General features: G+C 35.7%; 1 protein-coding gene across 6 annotated transcripts in view; it reads left to right on the top strand.

The window, feature by feature from the left end:
- ZNF292 (zinc finger protein 292) overlaps window positions 1-16,841 on the top strand; it is a 76,754-nt gene extending 59,913 nt beyond the window's left edge. For all 6 annotated transcript variants that reach the window (XM_074333268.2, XM_019743277.3, XM_074333270.2 and 3 more), the window contains 3 exons: window positions 3,206-3,342; window positions 5,637-5,778; window positions 7,320-16,841. In XM_074333268.2, coding sequence (XP_074189369.2) covers window positions 3,206-3,342; window positions 5,637-5,778; window positions 7,320-14,468 — 7,428 coding nt within the window. In that variant the 3' untranslated portion in view covers window positions 14,469-16,841. The remainder of the gene's footprint in view (window positions 1-3,205; window positions 3,343-5,636; window positions 5,779-7,319) is intronic.
- Window positions 16,842-24,410: the final 7,569 nt, after the last annotated feature.

Raw genomic sequence — 24,410 nt, 5'->3', positions numbered from 1 at the left:
TCTTTTGTGAGTGTCTTTACTTCATCCTCCATCATGACAACGGTCCTTGTCACACATTTCTGCTATGGCAATTTCTGTCAAATAAAAACATTACAATGTGTCCTCATCCACCTTATTCACCGGATCTGGCACCATGTGACTTCTGGCTCTTCCCCAAAGTCAAAATTACCATGAAAGGAAAACATTTTGCATCGATTTAAGACATCAAGGCAGCCACGACAGCGCAACTAAAGACACTCACGAAAGAGGACTTCCAGAACTGCTTCAGAAAGTGGCAAGAACTATGGGGTAAGTGTCTTCGAAGCAAAGAGGAGTATTTTGAGGGGGATTAATGGCAATGTCTCTTTCATTGTAATAAGTTTTTAAAATTTAAGCATTCACCGTATTTTTTTATTACACCATATACATGTGTGTGTGGTGAGAACACACACACACACACACCGGGGGTGCCAAAAAATGTTTACAAGTGGACACTTTGGTCAACGTTGCTCAAACAGTCGTTAGCCATAATCAGAAGTATCTGGACACTGATGGTAACCACTTTGAGCACCTCTTGTAATTGCAGAAGTCAAACGTGATTTGTATTTATCTTTTGTTATTGGTATATATTGAATATTACAATTCTAATAGAGCATTCCTTTCTTAAAATGTGTATACATTTTTTTGGCACCCTTTGTATATAGTCTATGTAGGTAATATATTGGTATTCCCTACCTTATGCTGCCTTGGGTTTTAAAAATAATTCTTGTTCATTGATGGCTATACTTGACCTTTATTTCACTTTTACAATTTCAGGTCACCCATTCATTAGTTTAAATATGGTTTCCTTTTCCTTGCCATTCTCTTTAGAGTCATATTTTTTTCAAGAGGGCCATCTAGTGGCAAATTAGGGAAATAAAGGCAATCCCACTACACAGTAAAAATTGTATTTTTTTAGTATATCTATAAAAAGTGAGGTTTTTCTGTATTATTGAACATAGCAAATGTTTCAGTTGGTGTATTGTATATATGTGAATAAATATATAGAGGCTGTCTTACACACAGGAAATATATTTTAAGTTATTAAGTGTAAGCTAGTGTAGTTAATACCATTGGGAAAATAAATTTCTTTCCTTATACATACATAATGTACACATTTTGCATCATTTGAGCATTCAACAAGAATGGCTTAGTTTTTAGAAGAACAAAAAGAAATAATCAGTATCAAAATAAGTCAGACTTTCAAGACAGAATAATTTTTTTTTAACTTGAACATGAAAAATCTGTATTTAGCAATGAAGGGCCTCCATATGCTTGTGGCTGTGGAATTCTGGCAAGTGCACAGACTCTGAAGCTAGACTGAAATCTTGACTCTGCCACTAATTAAGATTGTGATTTGAGCAAGTAACTTGACCTCTCTGAGCCTTATCTCTAAAAAGAAGCAGTAGTATCTATCAGGCAAGCTGTTGTGCTGATTAGCAGTGCTATGTCTGAAGAAGCTGGCACTTAAAAATAAATAGTAGCTGCTATTTTTATTAATAACATCTTATGAAAAGTAAATAAAATAACTTATGGGTTGACTTCCTAACATTTATCTGTATGGGTGTTACAGAGTAATTGTTTAAAGTTAATACAACTTTTATTAAGAGATATTGTGATAAAATGGAAAGAGAGTAGGTCTTTGATGTCAGTCAGACATAATTTGATTTGTGGTTCTACCACTTAACTGTTGTAACTTGAGCAAATTACATAATTTCTTTGAACCCAATATTTATTATACATAAAATGTTAATAATAGTATCTACCTAGTAGAAAAGTTCTGATTAAGTAATAATATATATAATGCCTGACAATACATTTAATAGTGTAGATATTTGAAAATATACACACACAAACACACGCATTTCAGCCTTTTTGTTTGTTTGTTCATTTGTTTAAATGTGTCAGTTATAAAGATTTGTAAGACAGAAGCAGACAAAGCAGTAGTAGAAAGAACATCCCACCAAGGAGTTTCAAGACTTAGGGTTTCAGTCTTAACTGCCACTAACTTTATACTTCCTAATTTAAGAAATAATTGTTGTTAAACACACAGACTCAGTTGGGTCTTTTCTTGTCTTAGTGTTTTCTAGCCCTATTTAATGTATAAAATGGAACCTCTGACTCTATCCCCATGCAATCTTTATCCCCATTATTAAAGATCAACTTCAAGATTACCCTTATCCCCATTTAGATATTTGTTCACTCCTAAACACATATTTTACACACACACACACACACACACACACACGCACTTTTCTTGTACTCAAAAATTGGTTGGGAGAAGTAGGAAATTGACAAGGAGGGGAATGGTTACTTACATCTGTGGTATATGGGTGCTAATGGTCTGTATTGGTCTCCAAATTTTTATTTATTTTTTTTGCCATTTGTCAATTGCACCATGTTGGAATTAGTTTTTCTGTTCTGTGGGACACCAGAGATTTGTGATTGTATGCTTGCTGCTTGTTACAGCCTTGTCTTAGATCAAATGTTTGTGGAGATCATAGGTATATTTTATTTGTTTCATGTAGTAAATTATTGTAATGAGGTAGTAAATTTTAATTTTTTAAGAAATAAGCAATAGGTATAATAAAGATATAAGTGCATAATTAAATGAAGCAAATTACCATCATCTAGGTTATACTTAAGCATGACTGTTGACAAGCTTTGAGATGGAAAAATTTTATACGAAATGAAAAATAATGGAGATTTATAGCAAACCGAGGTGAGCTTAATTTAAAAATGGTGTATAGCTGCATAAAATGTTTCATATTATACTTTTTTTCCCCTCTGGTGAATAGATACTTTGTTTATTATGTTCAGTAGATCTTTCTGTGTCTTTCAGTTGATTCTAATGCTTCTTAAATTACTGGATATAGGGGAAAATACAAGTACTGCAACTTTTCTTTTTCAGTATCATAGACATGATTTAACCAGTAGAGGGTACTTACAATTAGCATAGTTATTTACATATAAATGCATGCTTGTAAAGGTCTTGAAAATAGTTGGTTCTCTGGCTTGAAGAAAGGATATATCTTTAGACAATTATGAATTGATAGTGTTTGAGTTAATGAAATTTTACTGGTGAATATGAAAATAGCTAATAAAAAATTTAAAGTATTAATATATTACTATATATCCTAACATAAAACCATTTTATGGCATATTTCTGTATCCTTTTTTCCTGCAGATTTCAGAAGTTGATTGCAAAGATGCATTAGAAATGATTTGTAACTTAGAATCTGAAGGTGATGAAAAAAGTGCTCTTGTCTTATGTACTGCATTTTTGTCACGTCAGCTCCAACAAGGAGAAATGTACTGTGCTTGGTGAGTTGACTTTCTTTTGTAAAGAAAAGTAAAGTAAGAATACAAGACAGGTTATGAGAATTCAGATAGCTTAAGAACATATTTTTTAAAATCTTAAGTCGTATCAAGACAAAAAGCTTATTTTTCAGATATCACATGCTGTGCAACTGATTATCAAGTAGTTTGTATTATAACTTTAAAAACTTTGTATTAAGGACCACACAACTTCTTAATATACCAGTAATGATCACATAATGATCAACAATGATCAGGAAAATTTTAAATGTTGTAAGATGAAAGAAAGGTTTATTTTGTCTAATGCCGCAGTAAAAACTTTCAGTATATATGCATATATGCATTTTTCTCTGCATATTACACACTTTTAACTACACAACTAGCTGTTTGTCATTTATGTATGGAAATATAGTTCATGTTTTTTTCAATGAGAGCTCATTCTACTTCATTAACTTCTACTTCATTAACTTCTTCAGTGCACATTTCTTAATATGGTGCATTTCCAAGTGGGCAAAACCTGTTATATATACACCCCTTCGGGAAGATACAACTAACAGAGATATTGGCTTTAGTTAACTCAAAACACTTTAAGATCAGTTGTCTTAAATTAGTGTTAGCTGAAATTGATCATTTATCTGGTCTTCAGTGTTGTGTTGATAGTATGGAAACACAAAATAAAATTTAGTTTACAACATTCTGACATTAAATAATACTTACCAAGTGACATACAAATGAGTATAGAAGAGGCAAGCTAAATAAATGGTTGTATAATCAAAGAATATTAAAGTGTATAATTATTAAGATTTTCTGTGCAGTTGAGTTTTGTTACAAAGGAAAAATTGTATATGCAATATAGAGAGGGTTAATATAAAGGCAGATAGATTCTGAAGGGAGAATAAATAACGTTTATTGAGGACAAGTAGATTTACTATATAACAAGTGTCAGTGATAGCTAAGAAATTAATGTATTATATTGGTTTTTAAAAGGTGTCACACGGTTTGAATTACATATGAAAAGCGAAAACAGTCTTAATTATAGGCCCTTAAGGAGAAGGAGAGCAAAATAGAAGTTTATGTTTAAGAAGCACTGTTTAAGATAAGCTGTTGAGAATGGACTGGGAGCTGAACAGTGAGGGCAGAGTTGTGGGGAAGAAGTGGCATTATAGAAAGTTGAGTTGAGACGGGAAAATCAACTACCGGTAGAACACCAATAAACAATCCAGCTGGGAGGTTATGAAGGCTTCCTTATGGAGTAGGATGTGGTTAAAAAAATGTTTAAGATAATAGTCTTGAGGATAGTAAAAACCAGAAGCTGATAGGGTCGGTGATAATGATGCATTAAACTAGAAAGATGGTGAAATGGAAAGAATGTTAATCATGTTTTTCATATATTAAGTTTCAGGTTTCAGAAGAGATCAAAATGGAGAAGTCTTATAAAGAACTAGAGAGGTGAAAGTGGTAAAGACTGGAGAGACAGATTTTGAAGTCCTCAATGTATAGGTTAAAATCCAGAAATGAGCAAGTTATTCAAGTGGGTGGTGAAAAGAGCAGAGTTCCTAGGAATGGAAACTGAGGAAATACTAATAGAAAGGCCTGTATTGAGGAGAATACTTGGTGAAAAAGTTGAAGCAAGGAAGAAGATTTTTGTGGAAGTTAACCATGGAGGACAGAAGAGAAATAGGACGATAGGTAAAAGGGAGAAAAATTCATCACTTCAGTAGGATTATTTTCTATGAAAAATACTCTGTAATTGCATTTGAAATAAATTTCGAAGTTCATTTTTCAAAATTTCTATTATTTCTACTGTGACACAGGTTAGTTACTTTCTTCTGGGTTCTGTGTCATTGATTCTTAACATTTACCTAATAAAAATCAATTTTAAATTTAATTGACCATGTAAACTGGTCAAATTTTAAATTTAAGTTAGAAGGTAAAAATTGAATACTTTTTAAAAACCATTATGCCATTGGTGCACTTTCCTATTACCTAAATTTCAGATATGGCTCAAAGTCACTGTTTGTATAACTCGTTTTAATGTCAGGTGCTTTCCTAGTAAAAGGTAGTACTTTCCTGTCTGAGATTGAAAAATATTAATAAAATGATAAATTATACCCCGATTTTATTTAGTCTCTAGAAAATTGAGATCTATTTTTTGTTGTTGTTTTTTAAACTTAATTCTACATGTAGAATTGAAATCTAAAACCACTTTTAGTTTCAAATGTAATAACTGGACTGACAGTCCATGATTATTATGTTACTACTCCAATTTTTTTGATACTTTTTTTTTTTTTTTTTTATAGGGAGCTCACTCTTTTTTGGAGTAAATTACAGCAGAGAGTAGAACCATCTGTTCAAGTGTACCTAGAAAGATGTCGTCAACTTTCTTTATTAACCAAGACGGTATATCACATTTTCTTCCTGATTAAAGTTATTAATTCAGAGGTAAGAATAATCATGATATCACTTCAGATCATCTTTATGGTTGACTTGGCCTTTGATTCCTCCGAGACTTCTTTCTTCAACCCTCTTCTCTCCAATGTGCAGCTTCACTGACCACATTCTTTTTTTTTTTTTCCATTTTTTAAAAATATTATAACAGAAGTGGCCTAATTATCTACTATCATTAGTGGTCCCTAAGGCATGTAACAGAGATGCAGATGTTTTGTGTAAAAGTTTTCTGGCTCAGGTCTATCTCAAAATTGATCATAAACTTGTAAACAAGTTTATGTGAAGGCTAGAGACAACCATATGGTTCCACCTCTTTCCAGGTGTCCTTTCTTGACTGTCACTTTTAAAAATAGGTCTCATGTCACTTCTTGTTCATTTTCTTCATGGTCTTTGTGCCCCTGCTTTTCCTGAAATCAAGGCCAGTTCAGTTTCCCATCCTCCTTACCTCACTCTTTTTTTTTGGCCCACAAATCTAAGCTTCTGTTTTAGTAAAATATTTTATTTCTTTCTTAATTTGTGAAAGTACAGGCCCTTTCAGCTTTTTTGACTTCTTTTCTTTATTGCCTTTTGATCTTATACCACACATATTCTTTCCCATGAAAGTGGCCACATCTTGTGGCTGGTTTATTTTTCTTACATTGATGTTCCTTTTTAGCCTTTTAAAACACATATTTATCTCTTTACAACATGTGTCTTTAAATGCCTCTTACATTCATCAATCCTATCTTACAATAACAGTTCAAGATGTTAATTCAAAAGGAAAAAAGTTTATTTTGTCTACTACTCCTAATTCTTAAGCTGGTCCAGCCATGAGGTAGGTGGTTTTGCGTTCAATTTTGTAATACAACTAGAATCCTCACTACTAGGGATCAAACAACTTCATTCTGTTAAAAGTGAAGATCCTTTCATTACTAGGTTAGGAAATATAGGGATATTCTCAGTTTTGCAATTGGGTTAAGAGAGTTTTGTTTCAGAAGCATTGCAAATGCAAACTTTGGAAATGAGATTTGTGATAAAGCTTATGGCATTTATTGATCACTTATGTGCCAAACACTATACCAAACTATACCAAGTACTTTATATATGTAGTATCTATTAATACTCACAGCAATTTTATGAAGTTTAAGTGCTGTTTTGATCTCTGTTTTTTTTTTTTTGTTTTTTTTATAAGTAGGATATGAAAGGTCAGAGGAATTAAAAAAGCTTCGAAGTTTGCCAAGTTTGCCTAGCTATTACATGATTTTATAACCAGGTCTTATCTTAGCTCGCAGTGCTTATGCTTTTTCTATTATTCTATACAGTTTATCACACACACACACACACACACACACACACACACACACACACAGAGAGAGAGAGAGAGAGAGAGAGAGAGAGACGGCTAAGCTGCAGGGCTTTAGAAGAAGCATCTTTTCATATATTGGCTACTTCAAAATTTGAGAAAAGCAAACTTCAGTTTTAAAATTACTAAATTCACAAATCTGTTGATTAGTATAGATTAAGTTAACATTATGTTTTCATTTGCTTTTTCACAGACCGAAGGGGCTGGACTTGCCACCTGTATAGAATTATGTGTAAAAGCTCTTCGCTTGGAATCTACAGAAAATACTGAAGTGAAAATATCTATTTGCAAGACCATTTCATGCTTGTTACCTGATGATCTGGAAGTTAAACGTGCTTGTCAACTGAGTGAATTTCTTATTGAGCCTACAGTAGATGCATATTATGCTGTGGAAATGTTGTATAACCAGCCAGACCAGAAATATGATGAAGAGAATCTTCCAATACCAAATTCTCTACGATGTGAGCTCTTACTTGTGTTGAAAACTCAATGGCCCTTTGATCCAGAATTCTGGGATTGGAAAACCTTAAAGCGACAATGTCTTGCATTAATGGGGGAAGAAGCATCGATTGTGTCGTCAATCGATGAACTAAACGACAGTGAAGTTTATGAGAAAGTAGTGGACTACCAGGAAGAGGTTAAAGAAACTTCTGTGAATGGACTTTCTGGTGGAGTTGGTGCTAATTCTGGCCTTCTTAAAGACATTTGTGATGAAAAGCAAAAGAAGAGAGAGATAAAACAATTAAGAGAGAGGGGATTTATATCTGCTAGGTTTCGGAATTGGCAAGCCTACATGCAGTATTGTGTGCTATGTGACAAAGAATTCCTTGGTCATAGAATAGTACGACATGCTCAGAAACATTACAAAGATGGGGTTTACAGTTGCCCCATATGTGCAAAGAACTTTAATTCTAAAGAAACCTTTGTCCCTCATGTCACACTGCATGTTAAACAATCTAGTAAAGAGAGACTAGCAGCTATGAAACCATTAAGAAGATTGGGAAGGCCTCCTAAGATCACAACTACCAGTGAGAATCAGAAGACTAATGCTGTGGCCAAGCAGGAACAGCGGCCTATAAAAAAGAATAGTCTCTATTCAACAGACTTCATAGTATTTAATGATAATGATGGTTCCGATGATGAGAATGATGATAAAGATAAATCTTATGAGCCAGAAGTGATCCCAGTCCAGAAACCAGTACCTGTTAATGAATTTAATTGCCCCGTAAGTTTTTGTAAAAAGGGCTTTAAGTACTTTAAAAATCTAATTGCTCATGTAAAGGGGCATAAGGATAATGAAGATGCCAAGCGCTTTCTTGAAATGCAAAGCAAAAAAGTTATTTGCCAGTACTGTAGGCGACATTTTGTAAGTGTTACTCATCTCAATGATCACTTACAAATGCACTGTGGCAGCAAACCATATATCTGTATACAGATGAAATGTAAGGCCGGTTTTAATAGTTATGCAGAGCTCTTAACCCACCGAAAGGAACATCAAGTCTTCAGAGCAAAGTGTATGTTTCCTAAGTGTGGCAGAATTTTTTCAGAGGCTTATTTACTGTATGATCATGAAGCACAGCATTATAATACCTATACTTGTAAGTTCACTGGCTGTGGTAAAGTGTATCGTTCTCAGAGTGAGCTAGAAAAGCATCTGGATGATCACAGTACTCCTGAAAAGGCACCGCCTCCTGAAGACCAACTTAATTCATCTGGAGCTCCTGTTCAGCCTTCCAAAGTGAATCAGAACTCAGAAGGGAGCACCGAGAAAGAGAGAGCTTTGCTTCCTTCAGAAAATAACATTGACAACACCTTACCAGCAGATAGAGGAGATGCTTGGGATAAAAGCAAGGCAGAATCAGCTGTGACCAAACAAGACCAGATTTCTGCTTCCGAGCTCCGGCAAGCTGATAGACCATTGTCAAATGGTCTGGAAAATCCTGCTACTACTCCTCTGCTTCAAGCCAGTGAGGTAGCCGTGTCCATTAAGGTATCCCTCAACCAGGGGATCGAGGATAACTTTGGAAAGCAAGAAAACTCAGCTGTGGAAGGCACTGGTGAATCACTGGTCACAAACTTACATACGGCAGTTGAAGATACTTGTAATGATTTGTGTCATCAAGGTTTCCAGGAGAGAAAAGAACAGGATTGCTTTAATGAAGCCCAGATTACTCAGAATTCTCTAGTAAATTCAGAAACCCTCAAAATAGGTGACCTTACCCCACAAAACTTAGAAAGACAAGTGAACAACCTGATGACCTTTTCTGTGCAAAATCAGGCAGGATTTCAAAACAATTTACCAACTTCCAAGTTTGAATGTGGAGGTAGTGTTAAAACATCATCCAATCTTTATAATTTACCTCTTAAGACATTAGAAAGTATCACATTTGTCCCACCACAGCCCAGCCTAGGTAGTTCTTTAGGAACTCCATCAGTGCCTCCAAAAGCACCAGTTCAGAAATTTAGTTGCCAGGTTGAGGGATGTACTCGAACCTATAATTCTTCACAGAGTATTGGGAAACACATGAAGACAGCACACCCTGAGCAGTATGCTGCATTTAAAATGCAGCGTAAAAGTAAAAAAGGTCAAAAATCTAACAACTTAAATACACCAAATAATGGAAAGTTTGTTTATTTTTTGCCATCACAGGTGAGCAGCTCTAATAATACATTTTTTACACCACAGACCAAAGCCAATGGGAATCCTACTTGTTCAAATCAGTTGCAGCATGTCTCATCTTCCATTTTTCCAGCTCATTTAGCAAGTGTGTCTACTCCGCTATTACCCTCAGTGGAAAGTGTCATAAATCCAAATATACCTTCTCAGGACACAAATGAACAAGGTGGTGGTATGTTATGTTCCCAAATGGAAAATTTGTCAAACACTACCTTGCCAGCACAAATGGAAGATCTAACCAAAACGGTTTTGCCTTTGAACATTGACAGTGGCTCAGATCCTTTCCTTCCTTTACCTGCAGAAAGTAGTTCAATGTCTCTCTTCCCTTCTCCAGCAGATAGTGGGACTAATACTGTTTTTTCCCAACTGGAAAGTAATACAAATCATTTTTCCTCACAGATTGAAGGAGACACTAATTCCTCCTTTCTAAAAGGGGGTAATGGTGAAAATGCAGTTTTTCCTTCACAAGTGAATGTTGCAAATGACTTCAGTAGCACGAGTGCCCAACCATCCGCTCCTGAAAAAGTTAAAAAAGACCGTGGGCGAGGCCCAAATGGGAAGGAAAGAAAACCTAAGCACAACAAAAGGGCTAAATGGCCTGCAATTATCAGAGATGGGAAATTTATCTGTAGCAGGTGTTATAGGGCTTTTACCAATCCCAGATCTCTGGGTGGACACTTGTCTAAGCGATCTTATTGTAAACCACTGGACGGAGCAGAAATTGCTCAAGAGCTTCTGCAGAGTAATGGACAGCCTTCTCTTCTTGCCAGCATGATTCTTTCCACAAATGCAGTCAATTTACAGCAGCCACAACAGTCTACCTTCAATCCAGAAGCATGTTTTAAAGATCCGTCATTCCTGCAACTTCTTGCTGCTGAAAATCGCTCATCACCATTTTTACCAAATACATTTCCTCGGACTGGTGTGACTAACTTTAATACAAGTGTTAGTCAAGAAGGCAGTGAAATTATTAAACAGGCTTTGGAAACTGCTGGCATTCCCAGTACATTTGAGGGTGCCGAAATGCTTTCTCACGTTCCAACAGGTTGTGTCTCAGATGCAGCACAAGTAAACGCAACAGTGATACCAAATCCAACAGTGCCACCCCTGTTGCAGACTGTGTGTCACCCAAACCCCCTGCTGACAAACCAGAATCGAACACCAAATTCCAAAACTTCCTCCATTGAGGAATGCAGCAGTTTGACTGTTTTTCCAACAAATGACTTACTACTGAAGACTGTTGAAAATAGTCTGTGCTCTAGTTCGTTCACTAATTCTGGTGGGCCATCACAGAATTTTACTAGTAATAGTTCGCATGTTTCAGTTATAAGTGGTCCTCAAAACACAAGGTCCAGTCACTTAAATAAAAAGGGAAACAGTGCTTCTAAGAGAAGAAAGAAAGTTGCTCCTCCACTAATTGCACCTAACGCTTCCCAAAACTTGGTAACAAGTGACTTAACAGCAATGGGACTTATAGCAAAGAGTATTGAGATGCCAACCACTAACCTTCATTCAAACGTAATTCCAAATTGTGAACCTCAGGCTTTGGTGGAAAATATAACACAGAAATTAAATAATGTTGACAATCAGTTATTTATGACTGATGTGAAAGAAAACTTCAAAACCAATCTTGAGTCCCATACAGTGTTAACTCCTTTAACATTAAAAACTGAAAATGGTGATTCCCAAATGATGGCTTTGAATTCATGCACAACTTCAATAAATTCTGATTTGCAGATTTCTGAAGACAATGTTATGCAAAACTTTGAGAAGACTCTTGAAATTATTAAAAGTGCTATGAATTCTCAAATACTCGAGGTAAAAAGTGGATCTCAGGGTGCTGGTGAAACATCACAGGATGCTCAAATGAGCTATAACATTCAGCTTCCTTCAGTAAACACTGTACAAAATAACAAATTACCGGATTCTTCTCAGTTTTCCTCCTTCATAGGTATCATGCCAACAAAAAGTAACATTCCTCAGTCTGAAGTATTACATAAGGAGGATCAAGTACAGGAAATTTTAGAAGGCTTACAGAAATTAAAATTAGAAAATGACCTATCCACTCCAGTATCCCAGTGTGTACTAATAAATACATCAGTGACACTAACTCCCACTCCTGTTAAATCAATTCCAAATGTTACAGTTGTTCAGCCAGTTTCTGAAATGATAAATAATATCCAGTTTAGTGACAAAGTTAATAAACCCTTTGTGTGTCAAAACCAAGGCTGTAACTACAGTGCTATGACAAAGGATGCACTATTTAAGCACTATGGTAAAATTCATCAGTACACTCCAGAGATGATTCTTGAAATTAAGAAGAATCAGTTAAAATTTGCTCCATTTAAATGTGTAGTACCTACATGTACAAAAACATTTACAAGAAATTCTAATCTCCGGGCACACTGTCAGTTGGTACATCATTTTACAACAGAAGAGATGGTCAAGTTAAAAATAAAAAGGCCTTATGGAAGAAAATCTCAGAGTGAAAATTTGTCAGCCCCACGAATTACGCAAGTAAAGAGACAGCTAGCTGTGACAGAGGAAAATAAAAGGGAATTCCAGTCTGCTTTAGAATTGGGAACAATAAAGGAAAATGTCCTCAGTAACATAGCAATGGTTCCAGAAAAACAACTTACAGAAAAAAAAAGTCCTGAAAAAACAGAAAGTTCTTCACAAGTGATTACAGTTACTTCAGAACAATGTAATACAAATTCTCTCACAAACATACAAACCAAAGGACGGAAAATTAGGAAACATAAAAAAGAAAAGGAGGAGAAAAAACGCAAGAAGCCAGTTTCTCAATCCCCTGACTTTCCAACAAGATATAGTCCCTACAGGCCTTATCGATGTGTTCATCAGGGTTGCTTTGCCGCCTTTACGATACAGCAAAACTTAATTCTGCATTACCAGGCTGTACACAAATCAGATCTACCTGCATTTTCTGCAGAGGTTGAAGAGGAAAGCGAAGCTGTTAAAGAAAGTGAAGAAACTGAAACTAAAACTGTGAAAGAATTTCGATGTCAGGTGAGTGACTGTTCTCGAATTTTCCAAGCAATTACTGGCCTAATACAACACTACATGAAACTTCATGAAATGACTCCTGAGGAAATTGAAAGCATGACTGCTTCTGTTGATGTTGGGAAATTTCCGTGTGACCAGTTAGAGTGTAAATCTTCATTTACCACATATTTGAACTATGTTGTTCATCTTGAGGCAGATCATGGAATTGGGATAAGGGGAAGTAAAACTGAAGAAGATGGCATATACAAGTGTGACTGTGAAGGCTGTGACCGTATGTATGCAACTCGGTCGAATCTCCTCCGACACATTTTTAATAAGCATAATGACAAACATAAAGCTCATTTGATTCGGCCAAGAAGATTAACACCTGGTCAGGAAAATATATCAAGCAAGGCAAACCAAGAAAAGACAAAGTCTAAACATCGGGGGTCAAAACACAGATCTGTAAAGGAAGGAACCAAAATGCCTAAGACCAAACGAAAGAAAAAAAATAATTTAGAAAACAAGAATGCAAAGATTGTACAGATTGAAGAAAATAAGCCTTATTCTCTGAAACGTGGAAAGCATGTATATTCTATAAAGGCTAGAAATGATGCCTTATCTGAGTGTACAAGCAGATTTGTAACCCAGTATCCATGTATGATAAAGGGGTGTACGTCAGTTGTTACAAGTGAAAGCAATATAATTAGACACTATAAATGCCATAAATTATCTAAGGCATTTACATCACAACACCGCGATCTTCTTATTGTCTTTAAACGATGTTGTAACTCACAATTAAAGGAAACTTCTCAGCAAGAAGTTAAGAGTGATGTGAAAGAATCTGACACATGTGTATCAGAGAGCAATGATAACTCAAGAACAGCTACAGTTCCACAAAAGGAAGTTGAAAAAAATGAAAAAGATGAAATGGATGAGCTAACAGAATTATTTATTACAAAATTAATAAATGAAGACAACACAAGTGTGGAGACGCAAGCTCATACCTCATCAAATGTAAATAATGATTTTCAGGAAAATAACCCTTGCCAGCCAGAAAAACAAAAAGCAAGTAATTTGAAGAGAGTTAATAAAGAAAAAAATGTCTCCCAAAATAAAAAGAGGAAAGTTGAAAAAGCTGAACCAGCATCAGCCGCTGAGTTAAGTAGTATGCATAAAGAAGAAGAAACTGCTGTTGCAATTCAAACCATTGAGGAGCATCCTGCATCTTTTGACTGGAGCTCATTTAAACCAATGGGATTTGAAGTATCATTTCTGAAGTTTCTTGAGGAGTCTGCAGTGAAGCAGAAGAAAAATACTGACAAAGACCATCCAAATAGTGGAAATAAAAAAGGATCCCATTCAAATTCAAGAAAAAATACCGACAAGACTGCTGTGACTAGTGGAAATCATATATGTTCTTGTAAAGAAAGTGAAACCTTTGTACAGTTTGCCAATCCATCACAACTTCAGTGCAGTGATAATGTAAAAATTGTTTTAGACAAGACTCTGAAAGATTGCACTGAGCTTGTCTTGAAGCAACTTCAGGAAATGAAACCTACCGTCAGTCTGAAAAAACTTGAAGTACCTTCAAATGATCCAGATGTGTCTGTTATGAAAGAAATCAGTATGGGTAAAGCCACAGGGAGAGGGCAGTACTGATAACTAATGTACTATAAATGCATCATTTACAATTTTGTTTTAAATAGGACGCCATCAAGCATGCTAGAATTGTGAAACTTTTTCATTATTTTTGTTGTTGACATGAATTAACTTGGCCAAAAAAAGGAAAAAAAAAAATCCATGACATTTGTCATGTAAAACTTTTTTTTATCCCTATGGGACTTGAAGAACAGAATCAAAACTTCAATTATTGTAAATAGATGAGCTAAACCTTAAATTTCTATCAACTGATTGCCCTTTTCATGAACTAAAATGAATTATCTGTGTGATTGATATGTTTCACCAGGTCACTGCTCATGTATAACAGTACTCTTTGTTTGTAGATACCTTTTTGTATATATTTATTATTGTAAATCATTTGCTGCCACCAGCAGTAAGTCTAAACTATTAAATGACACATTTATATTTGGAATTTTAATTTTTAACTAAGTGATCAAGTTTTTAAAACTTTTATTGTTTTAAATTAAGAATTTTTTGAACTAAAACTAGAAACTGCCACAGTTCATTGATTTTTACATCCAGCATTTATTTACAAGATGATCTCAAAATTACTTTTCACAAAGTAGGCACATTATATTAACACCTTGCTCTGCTTTGTAAATTTACCATCCAGGATTTTTGGGTGGTATTCATGTGAAATTAAAGCAGATTCTTTAGCAGTTTCCTGTAGCTACAATTTTCCCCCCAGTACTTCTAATTGGATATAGTTAGTATGATTCCATGAAATATAATGGAAATGTGAATAAAGAATTTACTACATCAAAGATTTTAAACATTTGGTATTTAAAAAAAGATTCTTTGTGAATGTGATAGAAACTAGTAGTGTGGAGCAGTGTAAATATTTGAGGTGGTGATTTGTGAAGTAGCCCAGTATTGCCTTAAATAAAATCACATTTCATTTCTTGTTTTATACATGTGATCTTATAAAGGTTTTTTTTTTTTTTTTCCATTTTCTGAGATTTATAGATTGGTGTATAGCTTTAAACTGTATAAACTTTTGTGGAAAAAATTTTTTTAAACATTTTTATAAATCTTAAAATTGGTATCATCAAAGTGAGCCCATCTTGTGTTTATAAAATGCAAGAGTCCTTAACATTTATAATTACATAGATGAAACACTTTCTATAAGGAAGTTGGATGTGTTGATTTTACTGTTTATAGATGTTAGATTGTACAGATTTGTCTGTATTTTCCCACCATATCTAATGATACTTTTTTCATTAGAGTGGTCTTCCAGAGCAGTATTAGTTGTTATAATTGATTATTTTGGTTATTCAGTATATAGTTAGCTCTTATAGTTTAGCTTTATTCACCATATTTATACTGTGGGTTCACAGCCAGAGATAGAGGTTATTTCAGGAGAATTTATGACCTTCATTTTAAGTCTAACTAAAATCAGTACTGGAAACAAAAGAGAACATCCTGTCACATTGACTTTTGTTTCTATTTGCCATAAATAGTAGCATTGATTTTTGACTTTGTGTTTGTTCTAAACCAGTTGCATTCACAATATTATTGGCCTGACATATTGATGATATTGAGATATGAAAATGTGTATATTCCCTGTGCAACATCAGATTTGCAGGAAAAATGAAGCACTTAACATTAACTGAAATTGCTGGTACTCTGAATAAATAAGCATGGTCAAGGAGTGAATTATTTTCTTTTGGAAAATATTTTTTTTTAGTTTTATTATTAAAGTATTACAGTTTTATTTTTAGGGTCTCAAGGGTTGTATTGAATAGTTGGTTTTACCTCCTTAAGGTTTATTGCCAATATACATAAACTTGACACATTAAAATCCCTACCCTTTGGTAAGTCCACTGTTATTTATTAAAATAAAAGTTTGTATGGGTGATTAATACATGTTTTTTTCCTAAATTAACAATAACTTTGAATAATTTTAATATTAAATTTTTGTTAACAACTTATGTTTCCATACAGTTTTCTTAGAAGTTGACTTAGCTCTTAAAGGTAGGTAGTTGGCAGAACTACCCTACATAGTACAGTAGCAAGTAGGTTTATATCTGATGAACTTAGTGATGAGCCACTATTAAGTGAAAGTGCCAGTGTTTTGGGCCTTTTCTTTTGTTCATAAACTTAAGAAAATTGACCACTAGACGTTTCTGTAATTGTTCTACATGTCAGAGGAAAGAGTTTGCCACCATCGAGTTAAATTTTTTATATTCCAGGTTCTGTATGCTAAAAGTTATCATGGAAGAGTTGGCTTTTTAGCATGGAACAGAAAAAAATTTATGGTATAAAATAAATATGAATTTATAGAATAGCATGTTGGTAAAGTTTGATATGCAATGCAATGGCCTAAGTATTAAAAAATAACCATAAAATATATATTTTCATGGTATACTTTTCCTCAGTCTGTTGTCTTGAGATATTTTCTTCCTACAGCCTAAATTTGCCTGAAGTTTCATCATTAAAAAATTGATATATTTTCTAAAGCCAAAGAATTTGAATCTCACAGATCAGAAACATCTTATTTATTCAAAATATATCATTGTTTTAAGGAAATATAACAGTTTGGGAAATTTTCAGCAATGTTAAATTCAGCATAATCAAATTATTTTAAAGCACTAGACAGATATCTTTAACAAGGCAAATTTTGATCATTAGGTAAAGTAGTTGCTTTAGATTGGTGCAAAAGTAATTGTGGTTTAAAAGGTTAAAAATAATTGCAAAAACCACAGTTACTTTTGCACCAATCTAATATTAAGATAAAAGTACATAAATCCTACAGCTAGAGACATCAAAGAAGGAATGTTCTTATTTTTCAGGGAAAAAGAGATTGGTAGTTACGAAAGTCTTTGTTAAGTGGTTACTGAATGCATTTAAGTTGAACAATTTGATCAGGTACCAGTTTTAGAAAGGTAATTGGCACTATAGAGAGAATAAGTTGAGTAAGTTGGAGAATAAAACCAGGGATACTTAAAATAGTCCAGACAAAAATTGATGGGAGCCATAAGAAAAAAATGGAGTTGAGAAAGAGGCTAAATGGATATGAGAGGTGTTAAAAAATAGAGGAGTAAGGTAGCCTTTTTCAAAATGTTTATTGTAGTGAGAAACCAGAGGGTTGGAAGGTGAGGTCTGTGTCCAAGTTTTTTTAATGTTACTATTTAGGTATGTACCACTGAATTAGCGTCTTAAGGAACAAACTTTGGGAAACTGATGTAAAATGGCATTTATTCAGCCAGGACTGATAATCAGCGGGTGTGCACCAATGCAGCTGCATCAGCAGTTTACAAATGGTGGTTATCCTGATTGGTCAGTGTATCCATTCTAATTGATTGACTGTGTTAGCTAATGTTTTGAATATCATCTGGCATTCAAATATTTATTGAATGTCAACTAAGTGCACTTTGATTAAAATCTAGTCTCCTTACTCAAAGTCCCTGCCAATTTCTCCAAATACTCATACCTATTTCCTGTCTTCCTGTTTCCATCTCTTTGGATACATACTAAGCTTCTTCTCCCACCTCAAGGCCTTTACACATATTGTCTCCTCTGTCTGGAATGCTTATTACTGTATTTGTATGGCTGACTGCTTATACATCAGTTCTCAGCTTAAATGTCACTTCATCAGAGAGAGACACAGATCACTCTATAATATCACACTTTCATTCTCTGTAACTTTGATTTTTCTATTTCTTATCTCTGCCCCTTAACACTACCAGTCAGTGAACAAAATGGTAGTATTTTTTATTTCCCAATGACTTTGCTCATTTCAGTGATCTGCTTCCCATAAATGGGAGCTCTGTACTTGCTGTAATCAAAACATCTATTACTTCCAAGTCTTGGAGTCAAGATTCCCCTTCTCCAGCCACAAACTTCTTCCAGCTCACCTTGAGCTCTCTCTACTAAAAAGTACTACGTTATCACAACTAATCTGTTAATCCTACTCAATTCATCAGCTCACCCCTGTCCTCAGCTTGTTTGGCTTAGAGACACACCTTTGCAGATATCCTGAGACCATGCCATTCTGTGTCATGATCTAGAAAAATCTCCGAAACTTCTTAATACTCTTGAGCAGTTGAACGGGCCAAGATTTTTACACCAGGCAGGTTTATCTAAAAACTGCCTGGCAGTATTTCCATAGTTTTATTTGTAATTTGCTTCCACAAATATAAGTGATTTGTATACTTTTTTGCTCAGTTTTCCCATTCTCCTCATCTGATGATATTTTAGTCACATTTTGCTGAGGAAAATAGAAAAATTTGACAGGAACTTTCTCAACTTTTTCACCAAATTTACAAACCCATCTATATCTACACTGTCTTAAACTTAATAAAAACCTATCCCTCCTCAAGTAATCTAGATTCTGTCCCCCCTCACCTCAAAAACTTTACTTTTGTTTCATCAGCCTTTTTCTAGATCCTTTCCAACAGCTTATAGATATGCTCTAGTGGCTACTATTCTTGAAAGAAGTGGGGGGAGGACCCCCCCTTTTTTTTTTTTGGTCCCCATCATAGGTAATCTGAGTTGCCTACTCAAATACCCCATTTCTTCCCTTCTGGTTTACTACCACTTTGTATGTCCCTTCAACTCTCCTGAAATTGCTCTTTTCAGGATCACCAGTCTCTCCCATGCTGCCATATCTGTTGGTTGTTTTTTCTGCCCTCCTTCACTGCTTCGGGAGCGTTCAGTAGTGTTGATGACTTCCTCTTTGAAATGTTCTTAGTTTTCTTGACGTTTTCTCTTGGTTTTCTCCTTACCCTTCTGGCTGCTCCATCACTAACTCCAATCCTGTTTCCCTCCCTGTACCTGACATTTGGCTTATTGTGTACATCTTGGCAATCTCGCTGGATGATTTAGTCCGGTCTTTGGAGTTTAGTATTACCAATGTATCTGTCACCCAGATTTATATCTCAAAGACCAAACTTTCCATGGTTTAAGCTTGTTTGTATTCAGCTGCCTATCTCATAGTCAAGCATATCACATCTAAATCATTATTTCGTTCCCCACTCCACCTTCAATCTTTTCCTCTCTCAATACTCTTTATCCGGACAAGTGAAGTAACTACTTAACACGTTGTGTACGGCGGGTTTAAATCCCTCATACCCCTCTGTTCCGGCAGGTTTTTAAAAGAAATTACTTTAAAATGCACTCTTTAAACGTAAATGCTTCTATGTCATTTATTATTTTTCTATGGAATTTTTTAGGATTTACTCACCTATGATGTTAGTAAATCTCCTGGTGTGATACTGCAGAAAGCAGCTTCCTTTGTGCAGTGGGACACGGCAAAAATTGCATATGTACCGAGTTTCACTTCTCACTTTTTTTGATGCGCACACTTTACACACCCGTGTGTGATATTTTTTCTTTCCTCTTCCCACTATGGGCTCCAGATGATGCGTGGCCAAATCTCCCGAGAGCCTGGCCGGATTGTCTTCCTTGGGGGCCTGCTGCGTAGGCACTTTCACAGCTGGTTCCCTGTCGCCACTCGTCTCACCTCCCTGTCTTGGCCTCTCACTGCTCTCTGCCCAATCTTTTGAAATTTCGAATCATGCAATGGAGAACAATGCGGCTTTGAAAAAAATCCATTCTAACGCGAATGGTAGCATTGTTGCATAGCAATGCATGATATGTTGAACATGGCAATGCATGGGAGCATTGTTGCGTAACTATGGCCAATAATATGAAAATAATTCCTTTCAACTTCCTATAACTTTGCATTGACGAGGTTACAATATGTATTTCATGAGGTATCACTGAAGAGTTAAATAAAATAATTCGGTGTTTTTCCAAAAATAACATAATTCAAAATTGCCTAAGGGATACTAAGGTTCCAAATGTTATAAACAAATCCCTACAGTTCTGGAAAACTCTGTTTATTCGTACATCCACTGTTCTGAATGTAACACGTGAAATGACTCATGGGTGAAAAAAATGTATCCGATTCAAAATCACTATTTTTTTTAGAAAAAAAAATAATATGAATTCTAAAAAGTGTACATATGATGCAGACTTTATTCATTAACGACATTTGCCCATTAGATATTAACGAAACAAATAATTCAGTAAAATATGCAAAGTAAAAAGAGTCAACAGTAAAAACGAGAATTCTCGTTATCCGTCCTTAATGCATGGCTCAGACAAAAACGAAGATTCTCGTGATCCGTACGCAACGTGTTAAGTTTCTCAAGTTAGGTCCTTAATGTCATCATAGTAACCCATGCTGTTTCCCTATGTTTGGTCACGATTACAGTTATTTCTACCTCCTAACTAGAAAGGAGCCCTTTCACTTCATATCACCATTATGTCTTGCCTAGACCACTGTAAATTCTTAGGGCTTTATTACAGGATATTCTCCACCAGGCAACTAGGTTAATTTTTTTTTCAAGTAGTATTTTTGGGGCTGGGAGGTGGGGCAGGAGGACTCATGCGTTATTTTCACACTGCCCTTTGAAGAATTTTTTTTTATTATGATTCCTGCCTCTCGAAGCAAATTCTGTTACTCTCCTTTCTCCACCCATGTTCTAGCCACATTGGTTTCTTTTGATTTTCTCAGAATGGCCAAGCTGTTTCACATTTTGGTGCCCTTGCAGTAGCTGTTCTGCTTGGAACGCTATTTTCTACTGTGTTTGAACTTATTCTTCAGTTTTTAGACTGCTATCCCCACAACTGAGTACTCGGTTACAGCACTCGATTGACTCGATAGTGTTTATCAAAAGTTATAATTATTTTTTTTTTCTGCTTTGTCTTTACCCACCCCAATCACTGAACCAAAGGCTGCACAAGGGCAGAATGCTTTCTGGTTAGGTGACCTCCCACTCTATACCAAGTGCCTAGTCCAGCACCTGGAACATAGTATCAGCAGTAAAAATTCATTGAATTCTTAAATGGGAGTTGAAGTGAACATGATTCTGACGTGTGAGAATGAGAGCTCAGAGTCTGCACAATTACTGTAAGTGTTTTATAATAATACATAATAGGGTAAGAATATGATACTGTAGTCTGTGGTGAGGGAAAGCACTTAAACACGTCCCTAAAGAAAGAGATGTCAGCGGAGGGAAGACAGAGAAACTCTGGACTAAGGTAAGCTCTGATAGGAATAGCTTTTGACGAAATGGTTAAAAACTGGTAAAGATGGAGTTTCAAGCAAACGAGGAAAGATAAGCAAGGGCTATATCACACCGTCTTAGACCTATTTGTATTGGACTTGATCCTAAGCAGTGGGTTCATTTGGGTTGTAAGCAAAATAATGAGTTTCTTAACATATGCAGTTTTAAAAGTTTACTGTGGTAAGGAGGCATTCTAGTGGGGAATTCAAGATCAGTTAAGAAGGCTGTTCAGGTCATCCGGGCAGGCGTGGGTACCATCTTGGTGTAGAGTGGTGATGGCTGACAGTAAAGTGGACAGACTTGTGAGATCTAGAGTGTTTGGCAAGACTTGATCATTGTGGATTATGGGAAAAGAGGAAAAGGGTAAAAGTTGAGAAAGTTTCCAGGGTTTTGGTTTAAATAACTGGTTGAAGAAATACCATTTACTCAGGTAGGTGAGGTTAGGAGAGGAGCAGTTTTGTGAGTGGATGGTTGCCTAGGGAAAGAGTATAGAAAAAGGCCCCGGGCTTAACTGAGTAACTTAACATCTAAAAGATTAGAAGAGAAATAGGAAAAGGTTATGAGACTAGTAGGACAAATATTTTAAGGAGGTGTGTTCAGTTCTGTCACATTCTGCTGAGGTAAGAAAGATTGTAAAGTAAAGTGATCAGTGACCCTTGCAATTGCTTAATTTGAGGAATCCAGTTTTAGGAATGTAGAGAGCAAGTGTAAACACCTATTGGAACATTTGGTTGTGACAAAGAGAAGATAGGATGGTAGCTGGAGGGTTTCATAACCAGTTTTAAAAATTTACAAATAGAGCATATTCAAGTGCCAATGAGAAGAATTTGGTAGAGAGTGATGAAGATGAGAGAAACAGCATATGTACAGCATTCTAAAGTTTCTGGCTTGGGTAATTGTGATTGGCGATACTGTTTACCAAGATCATGCAGAAGGAATAGGGTTGAAGGAAAGATGAATGTTGAGTTTGAGGTTCTTGTAGGTCATTAAGGCAGAGAGGTATAGTGATCAGTCCTTGTTTGGGGTCTGAAACTGCAGTTCTGGAATGGAAACCCCTTGAAGACAAGCATTTTTGTCTTCTGTCTCCTGAGTGTTTAGCCCAGAATCCGAGATACAGTAAGTATTTAATACATTTTGCTGGAATTGAAAGAAGAAGCAAGCACGTAGCAAAAGATTGCAGGGAGAGAACCCTGAGGAACACCAAAGTACTTAGTGGGCAGAAGAAAAGAAATTAGCAAAGAAGACTTGGGAAGGAAGGGTTAGGTGAGAAGCAGGAAAGGAGGTAAGTGTAGGGAGCGTTATGGAAGCCAGAAGAGAAAATGTTGAAGGATAGATGGTCATACCAAATAATTGGGAGATCAAGTTACAGTAAGAATAAAGCCAGCTACTAGAATTAACTGTTGGTGGCCATTGATCTTCAGAGAAGTTTTAGTGAGTGCTAAATAATGAATGTTTATTGTCCAGTTATGTTCTGTTGAATGGTGAATGAGCTAACTAAGAAATCAAAGGCAATGGATTAAGTATCTTGCTCTAAAGAAAAGGAAATTGGTCAGTACCTGGCCTTATTTGAAGGCTTTTAAAATGAGTCTTGAATATTTGTGGATTCTGGGGAGGTACTGTTAAGGAGCTTGAAGTTGAAGTAGAGGAGTATATAGAACCTGGTCCCAAGAACATGAGTAGGTGGAAGTATTAGCACTGCAAAATAGGACATTTCTACCACTAACAAGTCTGTTAATTAGAAATGTTGAGCCCCTTGTGGTGAAAAAAGGAAACAACATTCCTGCCCAACAGGATATCAAAGTGTAAATGGTGAAGGCTTGAGATGAATGGGAGAAGGAGCTAAGTAGGACATACACAAGAATCATTCATCAGCATTCAAGGCTCAGCTGAGCTTAGAGAACAACCTTGTGGCACTGTGACTGCGTAACACCTATTTCCAGGAGTGTGCCTCGGCCTGAATGGAGGAGGAAGAGAAGAGGTTGCATGGTCCTGGTATGGGTAATGCATCAATGAATTGAATCTGGTTAGGGTTAGGAAACAAAGTCAAGAAGAAAAGGGAGTGGTCAAGGGACTGGAGGTCTTAATAGTGTCAAAGGGAGAGCATAGGGGAAATATGGCCAAGAAATTGGAATGAAGACTAGGGCATTGAATTGAAGATTTTAGGAGTAATGCAGTATCTGGAAATGGCCATTAAAGTAGACAACTAGGATGTAAATAAAGGTTGTAGTTGAGAAATTTAAAGAACTTTTGGTCTAATTTATTGGATGATACACAGAAGTTGCATGTAGTAGAAAGTGATTTAAAAAGACTTGAGTGCTGAACTTCTATTATAAATTAAGAGGTTTGGCAGGGAGATTTCCAGTCTATGCGATGTATGTAAAGACTATGAGAAAGTAGCTTGAGAGTATCTGCTTGCCCCCAAACTCTTGGGAGATACAGGTCCAGTTAAGATAAAGTTGCAGAATTTAAATTTGTGAAGCAGCAAAGAACAACAGTTCTAGAGGAAACCCTTTTTAAGTAGCACAATGAGCAGGATTGGGAGGTTTACGCAGAGAAAGTCGGAGAGGAATTAGAAGAGTAAGAATGCTAAGTATAGATAGTAGAAGGGCATCTTAGTGGCCAAGAGGAAAGGTAAGCTTTGAATAATCCTTCAAGACCAAGGCTACAGTCTAACAGGAATCTGCTGTATCCAGCTTTCCCTGACCTAGGTCCCAACTATCCAATGATAGCAGTATTTATTGGCAGCTGCTATGTGGCAGGCACTGTGGTAAGACCTTTTCTTGTATCCCCATTTATTCTTAAACCAACTCATAAGAGTTTGTTGCTCTTATCCTCATTTTAGGAT

The sequence above is a fragment of the Rhinolophus sinicus genome, chromosome 2 (genome assembly GCF_057876585.1).
Source record: "Rhinolophus sinicus isolate RSI-liver-muscle chromosome 2, RSI-T2T, whole genome shotgun sequence".
Lineage (NCBI taxonomy): Eukaryota > Metazoa > Chordata > Mammalia > Chiroptera > Rhinolophidae > Rhinolophus > Rhinolophus sinicus.
Note: the sequence above shows the minus strand (reverse complement) of the source record. Positions and strands in the feature narration are given on the sequence as shown.